Source organism: Eutrigla gurnardus, assembly GCF_963514095.1.
Source record: "Eutrigla gurnardus genome assembly, chromosome: 12".
NCBI lineage: Eukaryota > Metazoa > Chordata > Actinopteri > Perciformes > Triglidae > Eutrigla > Eutrigla gurnardus.
In genome coordinates, this window is record NC_139926.1 from 23,046,508 (window position 1) to 23,067,426 (window position 20,919).

The 20,919-nt window shown below is 41.3% G+C and overlaps 1 protein-coding gene across 2 annotated transcripts in view; it reads right to left on the minus strand.

Annotated features, from left to right (window-relative positions):
- Nucleotides 1-20,919, minus strand: part of tmeff2a (transmembrane protein with EGF-like and two follistatin-like domains 2a) — a 92,460-nt gene that overhangs the window by 33,219 nt on the left and 38,322 nt on the right. For both annotated transcript variants that reach the window (XM_084023576.1, XM_084023575.1), the window contains exons 3-4: nucleotides 18,703-18,832; nucleotides 8,935-8,961 (exon numbers count right to left, since the gene is read on the minus strand). In XM_084023576.1, the coding sequence (XP_083879702.1) occupies nucleotides 8,935-8,961; nucleotides 18,703-18,832 (157 nt within the window). The remainder of the gene's footprint in view (nucleotides 1-8,934; nucleotides 8,962-18,702; nucleotides 18,833-20,919) is intronic.

Here is a 20,919-nt window from a genome sequence, read left to right on the forward strand (position 1 = left end):
TAAAATGACCTGTTCTGGGTTACTGCCCAACTGAGCATCAGCAGAATAATAACTGCCGCAATTATATTCAAGCAAATGAAAAAAAAAAATTCTTCGTGGCAGAATGACCCACAAGAGGAACCTCACCACCTTCTCTCTCTCTCTCTCTCCCCCTCCCTCTGTCTTTTTCTTTCTTCATACCTGGAATTGAGGCCAACATCTCTCTGTGAGCCGGTAACTCAAATTGCTTTGCTGGCGTCGTCCAGCCAAACACAGCCTCTAATGAGCGGCGCTAGCTCGCTGGTGACAAAGGAAATGACAGCTGGCATGATTACAAAAAGCTGGGACTATGACCAAACTGGAACTCGCGGGGAAGGAGAGGAAAAAAAAGGAACATCGACTGAGCTTGGAGTGTAATATCACATCACCATGGCGACTGCAAACCTATGTTATGAATGGATTAGGCTTTTAACACATGAGAGTGGTTATAATACCAGCATTTTTAAATACACAAAGTGGGCGTAAATGGGAAGGCATGACCTGAAATCCCCACGGAAGGGTGGAAGGGCCGGGTGATGCTGCTGTGTGAAGGATTATAAGCCTCCATTTATCCGGTGCATGCTATCTGAGCACCGTTTTTACAGTCATGACACTTACACTATAAGACTGTATATACAGCAGAAGGTTATGGCACGGTATAACTGAATATCACTGAGCTGATTTATAGTATGCCAGGATTCCCCCAGAAGATGAAAGATACAATCTGTTTTTATTAGCCACTGTATGGAAGCGCTTGCTATATGTGCACTTTCACAATCTGCTTTTCTCGAGTTAAATGTGGAGCTTCGCGACTGCTGACCGTCAGTTTACACCGAGACTGGAAGGCGCGGTTCACACTCGGTTCAAATTATTTCCTAAAGTGCCCACCTGATTCCCTCGTCCCTCTCTTAATCCCGGTCAAATCCTGCCATTACAGAAAAAAAAAAAAAAAAAGTCCAATCCTCCCGTCTCTCCATCCCAATATCTGTCCATCCCATCCCTTTTCTATCCGTCCTTTTTCTCAACCCACACCATTTGGCACAATCTCGCTTCCCTCCCGCGTTCCATTATTTTCAGAATGACACAAAAAAAAAAAGAAGAAGAAATATGACAATAAAATCCCTGATGGCGGTGGGAGCGAGGGCTGGCCCAGAGGTGACCCTGCTATTCTCATCAGCCTCCGTCCCACTTTTCACCCACCCGCCGCTGACGGCTCTGACACACGGCGGCTGCCACTCGCCGCTTACGTTTCCCTTCTCACACAAGACACCGTCTGAACCTCACCCTCGCCGCCGCCACCGCCGCCCCCCCTAACTCATCTCATTCTGAGCCCCTGCTGTGCACACACAAACGCAATGGAGATTTTAATAATAATTTCAGAGTGGTTGATGATTGGATACATTCCCATGGAGAGAAGAAGGAAAAGGCAGAGGTGAGAGATGGAGAGAGTGAGTGAACGTGTGTGGATGAAGGGATCTAACGACTTTGCTTCTATCTCATTTGCAGATCCCATCCCTCTCCTCTATATACCACGTTATCCCCATGCCAAAATAAAGGCTTATCGGCCAAGCCTCTCCCACTTGCAACTGCCTGCCTGAACGTATGCTCAGTGAGAGCGTAATCTGTTTTAGCGTAGGGACTATCTTGGTGTACGTTGCAATAAACCTCATATAACCCTTTTTTTTTCTTCTTTTTCTAGCGCTGCACTCTGTGAGAAATGGGTCTGTTTTTGTACACGACAAGTTGACCAGAAAAAAAGGTCCAAAGCTTTAATCTTCACTCTCACGATAACCAGCGGGTTTGAATATAAAGTGAGTATGTGAAACCTGCTGATTGGTTGGCGTTTATCCAAAGAGACCTGTGGGGTTTTTTCACATAGGAATGAGGAATACTTAAGCTTAGATCTGGTTGTGTGTATCACGCACGAAGCTGCTGGATTTATAATGTCACTGTTTTAAATAACACATTTTTAGCAAAAGAAATGATCATATGTAAAACTCATCTTGTTAAACCACAGCCTCTATTGTTAATACTGCTGCACTAGTTAGCTTTTACAATATTATCCCAATAATCATATAATCAACAATAAACTATGCGGAAATATCCTTTAAAAATACTGGTTTCACTTTACATTTTGCAAAGAAAGTCACTCGAGGCGATATTTATGATTATCCCGATAATGGTGAGTGGTTTTTATCGTGATGCGCGATAGAAATGTTATATCGTAGTCAACACTTTTGCACAATTTGCACTCAACATTCACCTAACCTGCATAATGAAAACAGCGGAGCTTTCCTTTAATGTTGGGGGTCGTGCAGCCGGTGCAGAATGTCAACTTCAGCGAGGGTTCAGACTCTCAACAGGGCTCGAAGCCTATCTGCCCTTCGGCTTTCACCTGCCTATTAGGGTGGAACATATTGGCTAGATTGTGTGTGTGTGTGTGTGTGTGTGTGTGTGTGTGTGTGTGTGTGTGTGTGTGTGTGTGTGTGTGTGAAACATGCAGCATAGAATGACCAAAAAAGGACACACACACACACAGACACACACACACACACACACGAGGGTGGGCTGGCGGTGGTGAGCCTTATCGCAATGCCACAAAGTGGGAAGATTAGATTACTCACTTCCCTAAACCTCTAACTTGGTTACCATAGCAATAGCAGTGAGACTGGGGAGGCAGCTGGTCCTTGTGGAGGCTGCTGAAGCGGGAATTGACAGTGGAACAATCACCAGGGGAACCGCAGGTCAGCCAGCTTTTTTACCTCAGTAGCTCACCATCCTCTTTCTATTCTATCCCAACTTCCTGTTGTTTCCCCGAGTCACACCAGTCAGAGCACAGGATTATTCCTGGTTATTCTTAATGTTAGCTAATATAAGGCCGGGTACACCGGGTATTATTAAGTCCATGAACTAATGGTGTGGAGTGCTACCTCTTCTAATCATTTCGTGTGCATTGCTGCATGCCAACCAACAGAGATCAATTGAAATTGAATTCATAATTGCACCATAGTGGAGCCTCGCCCTTAATTCGAATTAATGAAGTGCTTGCAAATCCATAGTGTTGTGGGTTTTGATCATTAGACGAATTACCCCAATCAGGTCATTGTATTTCAATTAAGCCGAGCACAGTGTTTATCTTTTCATTAGTCAACACTCAGAAAAAGTAAATGTAAAATAAAGAGAGGCAAACGCAGATCTAATACCGGCATCTGTCTGGAGATGCTGTTGTGTCAACAGCGACGATAGAATGACAGAATAGTGCTTATAATAGACTCGATAGCACTGAAGGACTAGTGCTTTAAAAAAAAATCTCAGTCTGAACAGAGCTCTGCAAATAATTAGACAGTTGAACAAAGGAAATCAGGTGTCTGAACAGGCTGAGAGACACTTGGAAGAATGCCTCACACATACTAGTATTAAGACCGCAGACGGACTAAGGACACATAATGGATTTGTTTTTTTTTACCATTCAAACAGAAAAATGGCTCTGATAAGTTACGGGACATTGTTTTGACCTTGACAAAGCAGTTAATTTAGATAAGAGTTACCCTTCGAAACCGCAGTGAAATCAGGTCACTTTAATGCCGGAAGCCCACAGAGCATGACAGAGTTTAAGTCTTTGACTTTGGGGCTGGAGGCAGGAGGAGTCCTGCTGGCTCGGAACCAGAGCTGCTTCTGTTTGGGACTCATTTGGGTCTACTGGAGGACTTTTTAAATAAGTACATATTTAATATTGAATTGAAAAAGCCACGGAGACCGAAATGTAATTTAGGTCTTTATTTAAAAAGATTGTTAATAATTCAAGTTGCCGGTTGGCAGGCTGGAGACAGATATTTTCTTGGTATTTAGCGGTCAACTCCGTGTTCTGAAAATGAATCGATTTAATCAACAGACATTCATGGTTCCCAGAAGATGAATCCTAAATGTGTTCATGATCCCCCAACTTTTCCTCCAGCATCGCCATGCGGTTGACATTCGATAATATCAGTGATCAAGTAATCTACTATTTATTCCATTGATTATTCAGGTTTAAAATAAAAAAAATACCTGCTTATTAATGACTACTAGTACTGAGAACATAGTAGTAATGCTTTCCCTTTTAGAAAATAAATCTACATTTGTATTGCTCAATTTGCATACAATGAGAATATAATGATGTTATCTGTCGAAACCAAACCCATTTAATGCATTTAAGTGCTATTCTGGGTTTCAAGGGATGCAACCTTTTTATTACCATCATGCTGGAAAATAACTCAAACTGTCCCGAAGTCAGTGTTAACTGTCAAATATTATCCTTCTTCTTCGTTATTGTCATCTATAGTGTTTATTTGCATAAAAGTGCACTACATAGATGATTGGGAAATTATTGTATCCATTATATTTATTATTGTATTCGTATTTAAATTTTTTTTTTTTTTTGGCATAAGTGGTTTTAATTATGCATTATAATGTGCTTAGAGATAGTGTTAAGGAAGTTAAGCACAAAATCTCAGTAAATAGTGAGTTTCATGGCAATAATATCAGTGGTTGCTCAGTTTCTGGTTGACATGTTCAATGTCGGACCTCGACCTCGTATGGCTCTAGCTGGGTTTTCTTTACAAGGGCCACCAGAGCTCCACAGATCTGCCAACATGTCTGTAGTAAGCTTGCTTAAAAATACATTCTGTGTCGAGGCCGACAGAAATCTTTGAGGTTCAAGGCTTCGGTTGTCCTTTGTCCCTCCGTGATCATGTGAGCGCAATTCAATTTCTCCACGGCGCAATTTGATTTGGACAAATGTCTGATTCTGACTAAAGGGGCCATGTGACCAGAATCGTGTCCTGCAGGCATCTCCCCGCACAGTTGACTTGTGCTCTCACTTATTAGATCAAATAAACCGACACACAAGAGGAGACACTATGACAAGCCCAAATGTACACACACACACACAATGCAGCCAAAGACACCGGCAACTATCCGACTGACCGGAGCTTTATGTGTGCAGATTTATCATTGCTCATTAAAACACGTTTGATTTTTTTTCCTCTATAAGGAGTCCAACCTGCCTTTAACAACCACTTTCTTTAACCTTCTCCCCAGCTCATAAAGCACCAGCAGCTCTCCTCTCCTTCCATTCTACTGTATCTCTCCATCTATGTTGACCTCCGCTATGATTCTATCTTCATAGGGTTTGTTTGTGTTTCTCCTCCTCCCGTCCTTGCCCTCTTCTTTTCGCCTCTCACTCAACTCACCGCACAAATTCCCCTCTCTGCCCCCGAGGTATTTTTTCTTAATTGTCTCTTTTCCTTCCGAGTGATCGATACGTCAAATGTATCTGACAGTCTGAGAATAAGGACAGTTTCTCCAGCTTCTACTTTAAACCAACCCAGAGGTCTGGAAAGGTGAAAGGAACCGTAAGCTTCAACGGGGGATATTCAAGAGAAAAGCTCTCTGGCTTGTTTTCAGAAGATGATGGCTTATTTTAATGACACAAAACTATTCACCCTTTGCTGCCTGATGCTTCACTTCACTTTCTTCCTCAATAACAAGAAACTCAAATGTACTTCTGTCCTAATGGAGAATGTGTACACTTCACTTCATAGGGAAATGTTTGCTGATTTCACTGGGAAGCTAAGCAACCATCATGCTCTGTGTTTTGCCAAACATGTGACATAAACTTCAAACAAAAGTTCAGGAAATGTAAAAATATTTTCACATATTTGAAGGATGAAATTTCCTTTCGGCATAAATTAGCTCATTAGATTAAAAGTTTGTGGAGTCATGTGTGTGGCAGGGCTAATATATTCATTATCCACCATTTATAGACACCGACATCTGAGCCTCCTGTCCCTTGTTTTAAATCAAACCCAGAAATTAAATTTAGACAAAATATAACCTGAAAATCCCCTCTTTTTGTGGGTCACCCAGCGGGCACCTGTACCTGATACAGGACTGATTCACATGGATTCTTTCTGTTCATCATTTTCAGAGTGATTTGTGATAATTTGGTCATTTCTTTTATGTGTTATTCATAGTTTTGCTTTGTTTGAGCATATTCCCTTTCTTACTCCTTTCATTGTAGGCTTCTCCCCAGTATTTATACAAGAGAGACACTGAATCCTTTGTTTCTCCGCAATTGCGGGGAAGTTATGGCAACGCCTCGCAATAAAAAAACCCACTGAAAAACACTCCCGGGACGTGTGATCTTTGTATACAACGCAGCACTTAGACTTAAATGGCACTGCGTGATGGAATGAGGAGAAAAAAAACCATCACATGTGAATACACAATGCAAATTTTAGGTGCAAATTTAAGTCCTGCTGCGTCGCAAGGATCCTTGTGGAATAAAGTATGCATGTGTCGTTTCGTTTCCCCTTCCTCATATCGCTGTCTGTCCTTCTCTTTCTGCATCAATCGCCTTCTGTTTCTTCAGTTCTGTTATCTCTTTTGAGACTTTCCTCAGACCATCTCTTTGTCCATCCCACCCCTCTCCTTCACGCCGTCTCTCTCTCACTCTTTGTGGTTGACCTCGCACCGATTTCATTTCCGCTTGTTCATCTGTCCGTCCGCCGTATTTTTTTTGGGGGTGGGCACTAATCTCTTTCCCAATCTCTCTCCCTCTCATATATATGCTTGGTGAAGCTCCGTGCATGGGAGTTAATGAAGGAACTGCATGGGTAAACACGACGGCTGACTGATAGAGACGGAGCAGAGCAAACACATGCATGCGTACAAACACGCGCTGACGGATGAACTCGACCACCGACTGTGAACTGTCTCGGATGACGTTGGGAGTCTTCTTAGTCAATTAGGCCATGAAGAAAACGTCTTATTTGAATGGCACTTTATTAATCAGCTGGAGGTTTGACGTGATCAAAATAGAAAGTCACTCGCAGCCCGAAGCTCTTTTCCATCATCACAATAAACCGACATACTTCTCACCCCGTCCCGACTCACATCATTCAGCTCCGGGCATTTAGTGTTTGTTGGCCGTACGCAGGGCGGCAACTTCCGAGGCTGAAAAATGAAGCCGACGCAAAACACTGCAGTTCCTCAAATGGCCACTTGAGGCTGGCTCTTAAAGCGAGTAAATCCCTGTAAACCCTCAATTTTACAGCAGAAATAATCTCTACAGCAAATATCTGGGGGGAAAAACTGAATCATTTTCAATCAGTTGTCAATCAATTGTAACGTTACCTCACACGATTGCAATGTTAGCCTGCCAGCAACACAGAGAAACGTAGCTTCTTACCCTAGCTTGTTAGCCTTTTGCTAGCTTGGTAGCTATTTGTCCATTTTCAGATTAGGCTTTGACATCACAGCCAAGATGAAAACAGCTAGAGACGCCCACTTTGAGCTTCACCTGAGCCATCTATTGGTGATGTCACAGAGACTACGTCTGTTTTATACGGTCCATGGGCAAACAACCACTGCTGCTCCCTTTTATTCAGCAGTATGAGAAGGAACACTTCCTAAATATCCTAAAAAAGAATTCTAAGAGAACAAGGTTCCTGTACTACACATAGTCTGCCCCGTCTTTGCAAGTCCTTTTGAAACTATAGCCTTGAGTATTGTCAGAGGGAAAATTACAGCGGCTGTGCACATGTGCTGTATAAGTGGATTGGTATTTGGGGCCTCCCACTTGTACAAAAAAAAAATCATTCAAATTAATCACTTAAAGAGTCAGATTCTCAAAGGACTGCGCCAATAACGTTTTAGTGAACTGTGTACAAAAAAATTGTGCAATTGCCGACAATCTTCCAAAGCACGATTTCTTTCCACGCCATATACTTTACGATGATTTGAAAAATGATCTTGCTGGGATTTGGAAAATAGCTTGAGACAGAAAATCTATCACAAGCCTTTTATTTTTTATTATTGTAATTTCCTGTCGCCATTACATTATCATTCACTGCAGCAGTTGTGAACAAAGACCATTAAAACAAAAAAAATGCTCCTTTATGATGCAATGAAGGGCAGTTTGATATGTTTTTTTGTTGTTGTAAAAAGTCCGTGCTTCCTGCAAAATTGCCCAGCAAAGATATGAATCAATTTGTTGGCAGCGGTAACTCTTTCCTTGTTCAACTTCTTTTTTTTTTCAGTGATAATTCAGGGGAAGTTTAGTTTGGCCTAGCCTCTTAATGGCACTGCTTATACCTTCTGGCATCAAATAAGATAGCTGGAATAATATTCCTAAAGACTGGTATTGTCTGTTTGTCATCTTCATGCCTGTGACATAGACTTCACACCATTGTCACTTTCCCTTACAACGCTCTTTTGTAGTTTTGTCTTCTTTGTTGTTTTATATACCCTGAGTTGCAGCAACAACAACAATTTCCCCTCAGGGGATGAACAAAGACTTATTTTGTCTTAACTTATCTTAAGGTAAATGGCCATGTGATCAAGCTGTAAACACAACACTGACATACTATCACATTGTAAAGCTGCTGTGGCAAATGTGGTCGCAAACACACATCCAGAAGAAATCAAGCCACATTAGCATTCATGTTCATATGTTCACCAAAACAGTAACATCGTGGACCATCAAACCAAAACAATGAGCTCAAAGACACTAAAACAGTAGAGCTGATGGGAACTGCAGAGTTGGCTGAAAATTCTCTGTGGATTCAAAGCTAATTTCAATAAAAGCTAAATCGAACTACGTTTTATATGATTCTAACGTGTGATGTAAGTTCACACGTTTTTAATGATATTTAGAACTTCAAGTTAAACTTGTCTGTTTGTTTATGAATGATTCACATATTGTTTAGGGTCAGAAATTACCCCAATAAAAGAAATGAACTGAACTAGTCTGACAGTTCATATGCGGTGTTAAAAACAAAACGTCAGTGGAGAAAGAAGCCCAGAGAAATGTAATAAAAAGCAGCGCATGTGGAGTCACAACAGAGGAGGAGGAGTAGGTGAGAGCAATCTTACCATCGTCTCCTGATCCTGAGCCTGCATCTGTGGAGAAGAACAAACAGTTATTAACCAGAGGCTCAGCCACAGACATTAGCTGAATAAGCGTGTGTCTGCATACGCAAGCGTCGAGGCCAATGTGAAGATATTGCTTGTGACTGGATTAGGGCTGCACAGAATTTTCCCTTCAGCTTCTTTTGAGGTTTATCGAACAAAGCTTTGAATGTCTTGTCATATTTGATGACGTCATCAACTGAAAAAAAAATATATATATCAAAACAAATCAAACAAAATTCCTCTTTGCACAAGGAGATTCATCGGATTATCTTTCTGATAAATCAAATCACTTTAAAAAGGTGATCAATACGTAATTCAAAGCATACCTATATCCTCCATATGGCTCTAGAGATGGCTGAGCCGGTGGCTAGCAGCTAACGGAGCTCCTAGTATGAAGAGTCTGAACAGCCCTAACAGAGAGAGTGCTACTTCTCTCCTCACGTAGCCATTACTCCTTACTTTGCAAATAGTTGTTTGATGCAACATCAACTCTCCTTATATAACCTTTAATGAATACAAGTTCATTGAGTTGTCGGAAATCTTTTGATCAGCAATAAGAGAAACAATCCTATGCAACCACCACTGCAAACTAATTCTTCAAACAGTATAATACTAATAATATTAGTGTGGTCTGATCTTTATCTCCAACTACGCAGAAATGCTGACAAAAAGCTGCATTAAAATGCTGATTTTCAAGTCCGATGTCAACGTTTGAATGAAGCTGGAAGATTCCAACTATTTGGTACAGCCCTAGAATGTATGTGAGTGGAGAGAGTGTGGAGAGTGAGACACTTTGTGTGCTAGTGTGTGCATTCGAGCGAGATGAGATCTCTCCAAAGATTGTGCAGAAAGTGATACAGAGAGTCAGATTTCAAAAAAGAAAAGAGTGGAGGGTGCCCTGGGGCTTTTGGGTATCATACATCTTTTCCATTCTGCAGCAGTACATTTATGATAACCTCCGACTGTGGACCTTTTTTGTGGAAAGGCACTCGGTTTCCAGTTGTCAAACGTGTTTGCGTGTCAGCGACTGCTTCTCTACGGCTTTCACGCCGAATCCGCGTGAAGCTCCATAAAAAACACTGAGCTGGCTGAAAGTGTTGATACGGCTGTGAAAGGGATACTGATGAGCACTTTGAAGAACAGGCAACGTGTAACTTGAGCCGCGGCATAAAGCGCTCGGCTAAAACGCCCAGGGCCAGAGAGCAGACGCAGAGCCTCGGAGGACTGTAGGATAATAGCTCAGCTCCATATGAATATCATGTGAGAAGGGTTTATAAGAAGAGGTGCACGCATTAAAACACATCGACTCGGCCCAGCAAGCTGTCCTGATACTTTAATGACGTGAGCTCTGGGTCGATAAAATACACTCCCGACGGGATGAATCCATCTCTCCTTTGAGGTCATTTGAGGTCAGTGCAGCAGATGGTCAGCTTCGCCGAAGGAAAGCAACTCTCAAAGCAACCAGCCGCGGTCTGATTATAATCAGTTGGGTGGGACCGTCTCCAAAATGAAAGGAGACATGAATTATTTTAACGGCAAATTTGAAATTCATATTTTTGGGAGATAATTTCTTCTTTGTTTGACAGAATTATTATAATTTTTTTAACAGTGCGACGAATAGGGGAGCAGTCGTGTAGTGTAAGAACCAGAGTTGCAGTTTACGTCCAAAATGACGTCCTTTTATCCCATGAGATATTTGTGTGAAATCGTCTTAATTAGCATGATGCATTATCGAGTGATGGCCGTGGCTGTCGCCTGCGCGGAGGCATAAAAATAAAGAGAGCAATGTATGCCGCCGCTGTTTTCCTCCTCGACCCTTGAGAGGATCCGACCCGAGGACACCGACGTCTCTGGAAGCAACAAAGACTCCAAAAGTGTCTTTATGTAGGTCAGTTAAAACTATTTATCGCTCTGCTTCAACATGGAGTTTTGATGCAGCTGGTGTTGGGAACGGTGGTATCAGGGTGTCAGGGGCTGAAGGCAGTGTTATAATACAACTAACTGGAATGAAAAAGATGATTGTGATTGGTGATCGGCTCCTGCGTGGACAGATGAGACACTCTTCTCATCTGGTTTGCGGTTACTTTACTGGAAGCTGAGGGAGTCGCCCATAAAGACTTTAGACTGATACACTAACTGAAATAAGAGTGTTAGTTTACTGGCTAGGGAGTGAAGCCATAATTAGGCAATAAATGATAGGGGAATATGTATTTGTGGACTGTGGAGTATAGGAAGGGTTGCAAATAGGCGTGGGAGGATAGGAAAATGTCACGGTTATCCTGGAGATGTAAATATGCTTACAACTCTTATGTTTTAGATGAAAACCGAACAATTAAATAAGATAAACAAACAAACAATACGTTTAAAAAAATGGCAACATTGTGTGTCTGTTTTTATTAGCCTCTTAGTAGCTTCTATTCTAGTCCATGCACTTACATTCACATTAATAATATGGCTGGAATATGGGAATGAGAGCTATCTATTTCAAGACGATGCTCCCAAAGACATTAGAACAATTTACCATTCTTTTTTATGTTTTACTGTCTATGATTCTATTTGTTTTATTATACAGTATATTTCGATATGGACACCAGGAAGAGTAGTTATTGCCGAGGTAACGACTAATCCAAATAAACAAACCCTACAGAGAAATAAAGCATTCTGAAATCTCGCGAGAGGTGACTCATTGCCGGAAGACAGCGTGGAAATGTGAGAGTTGGAGAGGAGTGTCGGGAATAGTTACTTGATCACAAAAAATCATCTAAATATGAATATTTAGGTGATTTTTAGTGGATACTGCCAATACTGCGAGACTTGTTAATATAGTAACAGACTGAATTAAGTAAAGAAAATGTTTTATTCCTCTGTAGAGTCCTTTCCAATAATAATAATTATTGTCCCCATTAGTCTCAAAACATGGGAAAATAGTGTTCAGGTTGAAAAATACCAACGTTTCCCTTTAATACATATAGAAATGATCCAACAAAGGCTGTGAAAAAGAAGACTGCCAGCCAGCAAACATAGATGTAAACAATGCACAATTAAAAAATAGACTTGGCAAATGTTGACTGTCTGAATGTAAATAGAAACTTTTACATGTTACAACAACAAAAAACTCCCCAGGGAACCTTTAAAGTTGGGAGAGGGAAAAAAGAAATCTCCATGCACACATTCTACAAAAGACTCCACTCCTCTGTCTTACCCCCTTTTAAAAATCTGCAGAATTTCAGTGAACCCTTTACGTTTGAGACACGAAATGTGCAGTGTTTCATGAAAAGACATAGCTCGAAGGATCATGCTGAAGTCAGAGGGGGTCCACGGGAGATCAATAAAAACCTTTAGCATCTGTACAAGGGCAGAGGTTTCAGGAGAGAAAGACTGGCATTGGAAAATAGAACAAAATAGCAAGGGAGATAGGCACACTTTTCTGCCCGCTTGTCTGCCAAATGAAGGGTCACGAAGAGGAGATGCCACACAATTTTATTTTGGAGGAGGCACTGAAGAGAGCAGAGGAGGAGCGCCAAGAGAGAGAGGGGAAAATAATAAAAAATAGCTGTAAATAGCTTCAATAGACGATATAACTATAGTGATGTGGACAGACACTGTATGGCAGGCCGTTTTATGCAGCCAACTATTTCTGGGTCCTTGAAAAAACGATGCTCATATTTCTACTGTGACCCCATCCAATGGATGTCTTTATGATGTGCAAGCAGCACCACTTCATTCTTTGCAACAAAAAAAAGGGATTCAAATCCATTCAAATGCGTGACAGCCTATCTGCAGTAGTTGTCCACTTGCAAACACAACACCGGCAATATTTCCAACGGCAACAAGAGGCAGATGATTCCCTCGCATTTTGAGATGTTGAGCTTTTGGCATTTTCAGAATGTGAATCCTCAGTACTGGGAGCCTTAAAGGCTACAGTCGCTGTCTGGGGAGATGTAGAACAAGTTTTTGCACCTTTGAAATTATGTTCCATTAAAGGAGAACTTGATAGGAGCATTTTCAGCGCAGTGGGAGAGCTGGGTGTTCAGTCATTGGCAGAAGCACACGATTCTGCAAGAACTTTTTACCATCTTACTGGCCAAATAGCTTCCTATGGATGGATCGCTGATCCCAAAAGAAAATCTCAGAACTGGTGGACCGTCGAGCCATCGCTATATCACACTATAATTTGCTAGAATTGCTGACGTTTCCACCCCGATTGCCTTTAGAGAATACTTGTCAGGTTCAAAGCCCCAACCAGCCCAGTGTCTCTAGGATTTATGTGCATATTGGACGATTCTCAGGATTTCAGTTCAATGCCAAAACGCCATTTATGTAGCGATGCAGAAAGTATGGGTGCAGACTGTAGGTGAGTTCGGGGGCAAACGGGCCTCACAGACCTGTAATTGATGCTTGCATGTCTATCCTTGACCTTAACTACAACAGTTGCCATGCATTGAACATTTAAAAACATTCGGCATTTGGCTGTTATCCAAGATTTTGCAGAATCATCTGAACACTGATAGGGGTTCAGATGAGGGTTAGGGTTGTCCAAATCTAAAACGTCCTTCAGAAAGACCTTGAATCCCTTCTGGGATGCTGCTTAGTAACTCATTGTGACCTCTGACCTCCCTGGAGGAGGAAAAAGAAAGCAAAAAGAAAATCTCCCTTCAGATAATATCATTAAATTATCATAACTTCATAAATTCATGTAGAATTTCCATCCAATTAGCAGTGTTTTGTTCTCATATGCAGACAATTAGAGGTGTGTTGATGACGACTTATTTACTGTATGTGAGATTTAAGTGACACCATAACAGGGATTCTGATTTAGCGCCTGGACTACTGTTAACCCAGAGTGGGCTTCTTTAATCATCAGAAACATATGGCTCCTGTCATCTGTTGATGCTCGGGGATTGCAGAGCAACAAAATGGTGATTAAACATGTCATCAACATTTTAACAATGTGCCAATTAATCCTTCCCACCAACTCCCCACTGAATCTCTTCCTGGAAATTATACTATTGATATTTGGGAGCGGAGTTGAAAACACAGTTTCAGTGCTCCCTTTAGCTAAACTCTCTCAGTTTATGCGATGGCACAAACCTAAACCTCTGAGATATAACAGTATGCATGATGTGAATGATACTGTTCCTATCATAAAGAGATGCTTTTCCCAGAAAAAAAAACAGAAGGTTATGGCATCGTGTTTTTCTACGCCTCAGTGTCGTCACTTAGCATGAAACTGGCACCTCAGCACGCCTCCTGTTTACTGTTTGGAATGGCAGCAGACTGTTACGTCTGGCCTCGCAGCCCCGGCAGCATGCAAGCACATGAAGCTGCACCGTCAGGTAGCTGCTTGCTTTGGTAAACACCGAGAAGGATCCCGATGGTCTGTCGTGCACAGCAAAACCCGAGGAGGGACAAGATTGTAAACTTCATATGCTGATGACGATGTGATATGATTAAAAAACTACTAAATTTAGTTTGGTTGTTTTCTCAACACTAACAATGCTGATCCACTAATATGATTTGTTCCCGCTCAAAAGATGTGTTTTCCCTGTTTCTCATCCGGACTGGAAAAACCAAGACCGACAAGCTGACGTATATCCATTACATTGCTGTAGGCGCTTATGGGACTCTAAGACAGAAGGGTTGTTGCAGCTTGGGTAAAGTAGGTTTCACGCTTGCATTTCTTGCAATTAGTCACTCATATCGTGAGTATTCATGATACGTCTTAGCGTTTTCCGCTGTTGCGCTCATTTCGAGTTAGCTTAGCGGAGAGTATCAACTAAACGGCTAAGTGGTGGAGAGAGCAGAGAGGAAACACTTCAGAATTCGCTGCCTGCCCTACTTTTCCACATGAAAGGTTCGTGTGCAGCACTTGCTTATGTAAGAAAGCTCCCACACAGCAATCTTGGCCTGTGTTCAGCTCTCAAATGAAAGGCAAGCATTTGGAAATTTAGATATCCTCTTAATGTTCAACATATATTGTACATGAATTAAATAAAAACATGGGACTGAATGCCATCCATTTTATTTTTGTATTGCTGCAGTTTTAAATAGATTTGAACAGAAAAACATCACTTTATGTCATAGCAGATTGTTGCTATGACAAATGTACTTCGACTTTTTTTATTGAATGCATCGGTTCTCCACTGAAACTGTTCCATCACCAGAGGAGAGCTGATTTCCAGCTGCTTTTGACCTTTTGGAAGCGACCACAAACGGTCCCAATAACGTTCACATTATGGCTGTTACATTACTCGTGACAAATTAAAGGAAAAACTTTAATAAATCAGTTGGTGAAACATAATGAATGCAGATGCTTCACCACAGGGCACACGGATACACTTAATGGTTTGAAGACACCCTCACCTTCACCTGAAACAAAGACCTACCTGAGATTGATGTCTGTTTAGTTTAACTGGCTATTACTTCATACAGTAAGTGTTATGATATGCAGGGAACAGCACTAGCATTTTCCAGAATATCATTTCTGACCAGGAGATAAACTCCTTCTTTCCTCAGGTAAGTTCGGTCTTAAATGCTCTCTAACCCCAGGTAATTACATCATTTTTTCGTTTAAACAAAAGACAGCCAACATTCTATGTTTTAATGAGTAAAAAAAACAGTAATTTGTATTATTATTTGGCTCTGGGTGCTGCATTAAGATTGTATTTAATACAATTTTTTGTTAAAATCATTGATTTTCCATTATTTATTTGTCTGTCTCAAGGGTACATCTTATTCAAAGATATTTTGTTGCTGTGTCACACCCAATTTATCACAGTTCTCCATCCACGCAACACAACCACACTAAAATCATTTGAAGTCACAATCACCCACAGATGTTGTATTCAAAATGAAAACTACTGTGCTATACTCACTTAGAGTGAGGGTCAAAATTGATAGTTATTTGCTGTGGCCATGTCCGGGATGAATGCCAGAATAAAACGTACATCTGACGCTGTGAAGCTGAATACACCAGCATCCCGCAGAACCGCTATCACAGTCTGTTTGTCTGAGGGCAGTGCCACAAACCCATCCTTCTTCAACTTCTCAGAGGCACTGTTTGTTGGACTGAAAGAAAGGCGTCTCTATCCCTTTCTCTTCCAAAAAGGCACAATCCGTATCACACACACTGGCTTACACCATCACATGTTCGACAAAAAGGACCTCAAAACACGAGCCACAAATAAGCACTTTAGAGAGAAAAGCGGCAGAATTCATGTGACAGGGCACAGTCCTGCTTACTGGCACACAGACACCCCTACTGTTACTGCAGCAACATTTCCAACTTGGCCTCCACGTGTTCCCTCTGCTGAGCCGTGCCCATTCAAGGGCCCTTTAAATGGACTCCTGCCTGCCGCCTGTAACTGAGGGTAACTGAGTCAGCGGCTGCTCAGCTCGTGCCAGCTAAACTATCTCAGCCTCGGCGGTGATTCACGCGTGCCTCAGAAACCGCCAACATCACCTCCGCCAGTGGATTCACTCATTCACAACCGAACGCATTATTCAGAACATGACTCACTAATTGGCGGATTAAGGAAGAATTCCTTTGTGGGGGCGTAAGGGAATGCTGTTTTCTCAAGTACATGCTCGTCCATTTGGATTTCGCCATCATAGGATTAAAACATCACGCGGGCCAAACTAATTACAGATGTTCTCATGTAGTGAAACAAGACGGAGATAAAAAAAATAATAAAAAAGCTGCCTGCTTCGGTGTATAAGTCATGGACTGCTACAGAAATAGTAACTAAGCATGGGAGGTGATGCTGTTGTCATACCTTTCACACCTTCTACCACGCACTCACAGCAGGTACCCACGGCACAGGCACATCAGTGGGCTGAACGCAGATGATAAGCGGGGAGGGTGGCGGCAGACTGGCAGTTGAATAAAATCATGTGGCTACAAACGGCTTTTGTAGTTTGAAGGAGACTAAAGCAAAAAAAAACCCCACTCGGTCAACATTCTCCTGAGCTCAGCTGCCTGTTCCACTACAGAGGCCGTCCTCTGGTACACATCACATCAATGCAGCATCACAGAAAGTGCACTGTCTGTATTTACAAAAAAATCACACCCATTTCACACATCCGGGTATTTCGTTATACCGCTCAAGTCTAATGGGAAGATGTACTGTATAATTATATTAGACTAATGACTGATCATGTTCAAAAAGAAGGTAATCAGTTACAATTCATTGCAGCAAGAACAAAAAAAATAAACTGGATGTCTTGATTAAAACAGCCTCACCTTATGCTCAGTCACCGAGATGAAAATGTAGTAATTTTTTACGAGGATCTTAATTCCGTCTTCTACCCAGGGCAGAATTCATATAGCCTCTCCCAAACCCTTTTATGAGCGAGAACCTTTAACTTAATGGCACTGCATACTCCGAGCAGCACTACTGGTCTCCATAACGCGGCTAATGAAGTGGTTGACCTTTTCTCCGACTGAAGACACCCACTGCTTAAACACCAAACTATAGCAGCAAACAGTAATCCCAATTATGTGAGATAATTACACAGATTGCTGGTTCTATCCAGCCGAAGGAAAGATGAAAACAATAGACGATGCTGTCATTGGAAAATGGTAGAAAACAGAACTGTATGTTCTAAGAAAAGACATAAAGCTATGCAGTTGTTGAAGAATATACATGTATATTTGCGGTTATTATGGCATTAATAAAAACTAAAAAATTATTGAATGCTAAAAGAATGCACCAGAGTGTCCAAGGCTCATCAGAATACCACCCAAGGCAACCGCTATTTGTGCACCACAATTCTTATATATTTTTTATGTTCTCTATTAGTCATACGGTGAATATCTATTTGAAAAAGAAAATGCAAGTGGTTTCCCTGGATCCCAAGCGCCCCTTGAACAGGATAAAAGAAAGATAAATGTCTACACATTCGGGGCAAAAGAACAAAGTGGCCATCAAGATGATGTGTGATTCAGCCATTCAATTTTCTGCTTTGTTGAGCATGCCTTTTGGCAACAGGCTTACAGTAACTACCTATGACAATTTGGCAACTATCTACATTTTATGCTTTTTGACATTTATTCAAACGTTGCGTAACAAAAAGGGCCATAGCTGTCGAGCTTTCTTCCACTTTCTGTTTAACACGGCAGATTTAAATAAACTGTATAATTAACGGTTGAGCGATGCAGTGTCGGGTTTCTCGCTGCGATGCTATGATGAAATCTTCTTCTGTTCCATGAGCATACGTGTCACTGTCATTGTAGTTGAGCTTGTTACATTAAACTTGGGAACATTACATCAGTCTGTCACCTCTGGCAATTTTTTTTTGGTTTGTTTTACATCATTTTTTTCATAATTCCTTTGAAGTAATGCATCACTCTGTAATTACTGAAACTCGTCCACTGGAAGTATTTGCATTTATGGATGATTGTGATATTGAACTGTGATTCAATACAATATTCAAGTTAGTTTGGATTTTATTAAACTTTTTGACATCTGTGGTGTTTGGCAGCAAACTGGGAGAGTTTGATTCTGGCCTCAGACGCAAAAGGTAGCAAATATTAGTTTAATGCAAGGTGTCATTTTATGTGTTTCGTCCTTTATTGCAAAGCACTTTGTGCTGCTTTTCTTGTGTCAAATAAGCTACACCGATCATCTTCTGCTTGCTTACAGACTGTGCAGGAAGTGTGCATCGAGTATCCGTTGACTGATGATGTGATTGCGATGTGCATAGGCGCCGTAATGTAAATGTACATACCAGCAGGACAGGCCCCTTCTGACATGATGAGTACTTCAGACTGCTGCTTGCAGGCGTCCCTGCGCAGGAAACACTCGTTCTGGTAGTTCTGATTGTTGGAGCCGCACACCGGGGCATAGTCGTTGTTGCACTGCAGAGAGGAGAGGAGCACACGGGTAAGAAGATGAGGAGAAAGGGCTGCGGAGGTCATTTAAGAAATATAAAAAGCTTTGAGTTTTTCGGAGATTAAAGCTGAATGTTCATTCAACATTTTTCCAGGACGTATGCCATTGTCTTGACAGGGTAAGTACTTACTTTACACTGCCGAGTGCTTCATCATACGCTGAATGCGAGGCCTTGTTAAGAGGTCAACTCCATTTCATTAATGCCACTTTAGAAAAACAAATGTGAAGGACTGGTTCTATCATTGTATTTGCACGCCACTTGGTCTCTTCACCCCGTGTGGCCTTTCCAAATGGAAAGAGAGACAGATGCTCAACTACAAATATGAACCACAAATTGATAATAAATACAAGCTTACATTCGAGAAGAAAAATCCATATGAAAATGCAACAGCCTGAAATGCACACCACTTGAGTTGACCTTTAAAGATCCCTGTATGTAGATGAATGCCTTTTTTGTTGTTTTTGTTTCACAAAGCTTACAGTTCCTTTCTTTATTCAGAGAAATCCTACCGTTGCCAAACGTTGGGTATGAATGTGTGGTAGAAAACAAAAGAGGTTCTTTCACTGGAAATGTGCTTACGGTTCAAAATTTGACCTCACTTGAACATCTTGGGTTCATACTGTGAATGACAAACTGTTTGGCAGTATGAAATTTTACTCGTGGAAAAAAAGCTTTTTGGTTTTACTTCTGCAATTCCCCTAAATTGGTTCGATAATGACTACATAATAATGGTAAAATATGAGAATCACCAATCCCCAATGACTCACTGCAGACGCACTATTTGTATCTGAATACATATGGCAATTAAATGATGCAGGAAATGAAAGACAGAGGATACTTCATATTGAAACACTTTGGCAAATCTATAAATGAGTTTGGAGATTCATAGTGTATCTTACATTTCAGCTAGAAGGGATGTTTGGGGGTTCATGCCTTGTATCATCCCAATTATCATCCCAATTTTAGTCCAATTCCCTTTCACAATAAAAGCCCTGGACATATTTGTCTAACTCTTCAGAGGGACTTTAAATTCACCCACAGACTGCCAGACTAATAGGATCCCAGTAGTTGGTGCTCTGCCTACGCAAATCTATGCAAACCTTTTGAAAAAGTGTTGCAACTGTCACTGCTGAAATAAGTAGCTTTGATGTGAATTATTCCCATTTTGCATTTTTGTGTTGTTTATTTTTCGTGCTCCTGAGTACGAGTACATCAACAGACATCATTTACGATTACATTTTGTTTTTGAAGTGATTAGTTGGGAAAAGGTGATTTCATCAGTTGAATCAGAATCTGATGACAAATCCAGATTTACACAATCATGATGAAGCAGATTAACCTACTTTTTGAGTCTTAAAATCTTGATGAATAACACCTGAAGACATTTTTTTTACTCTATACTTTATATGAACATTTCTTCAGAAAGCTGGCCAGCATGTACTGCTGCTCCCCTCTGGTGCTGCTCCACTGGAGCAGTGGCGGGTTAAGTGACTTGCTCAAGGGCACTGAGCAAAATAGCCACTAAGGTACAGGAGAACATTACTCATTCATTTCCTCTCATGGTTTGTTGGCTTCGGAGTGACTCTAGATATTTCAGATGACTGATGGAACGGAGCAACGACATGTCTTAGTTTTCTCTTCTTTTTTCGGAGGGGGAGAGATATTGATTTGATATCGATTCCCCTGTGCTTCACTGCAGCAATAACAAATGTGATTATTCATTAGAGAAATATTCCCTGGGAGGAAGAAATGGCTATCAGAGGGTCCAGAGAAATTGTAGTACCGTAGTCACAGCCCATAACCTGATTAAATTTAAATGTGCTGAAAAATGGGCAATGTGTGAAAATGTCTTCGTACTGGGTGTGACATCACAAGGACAAGGGGCTCGTTTGAGAGTCCCCACAGAAAAGAGGCTAAGGATCTCATGACTCTTCATCTCCACTTTTACCCCCCCCTTTAAAGCTCTAATGGATTGACCTGGAATCTGTGCTTTCTGGGCCAGCTCATCCGTCTGCGGCTACACTACATGGCTCTGACAAAGAGCACATGACT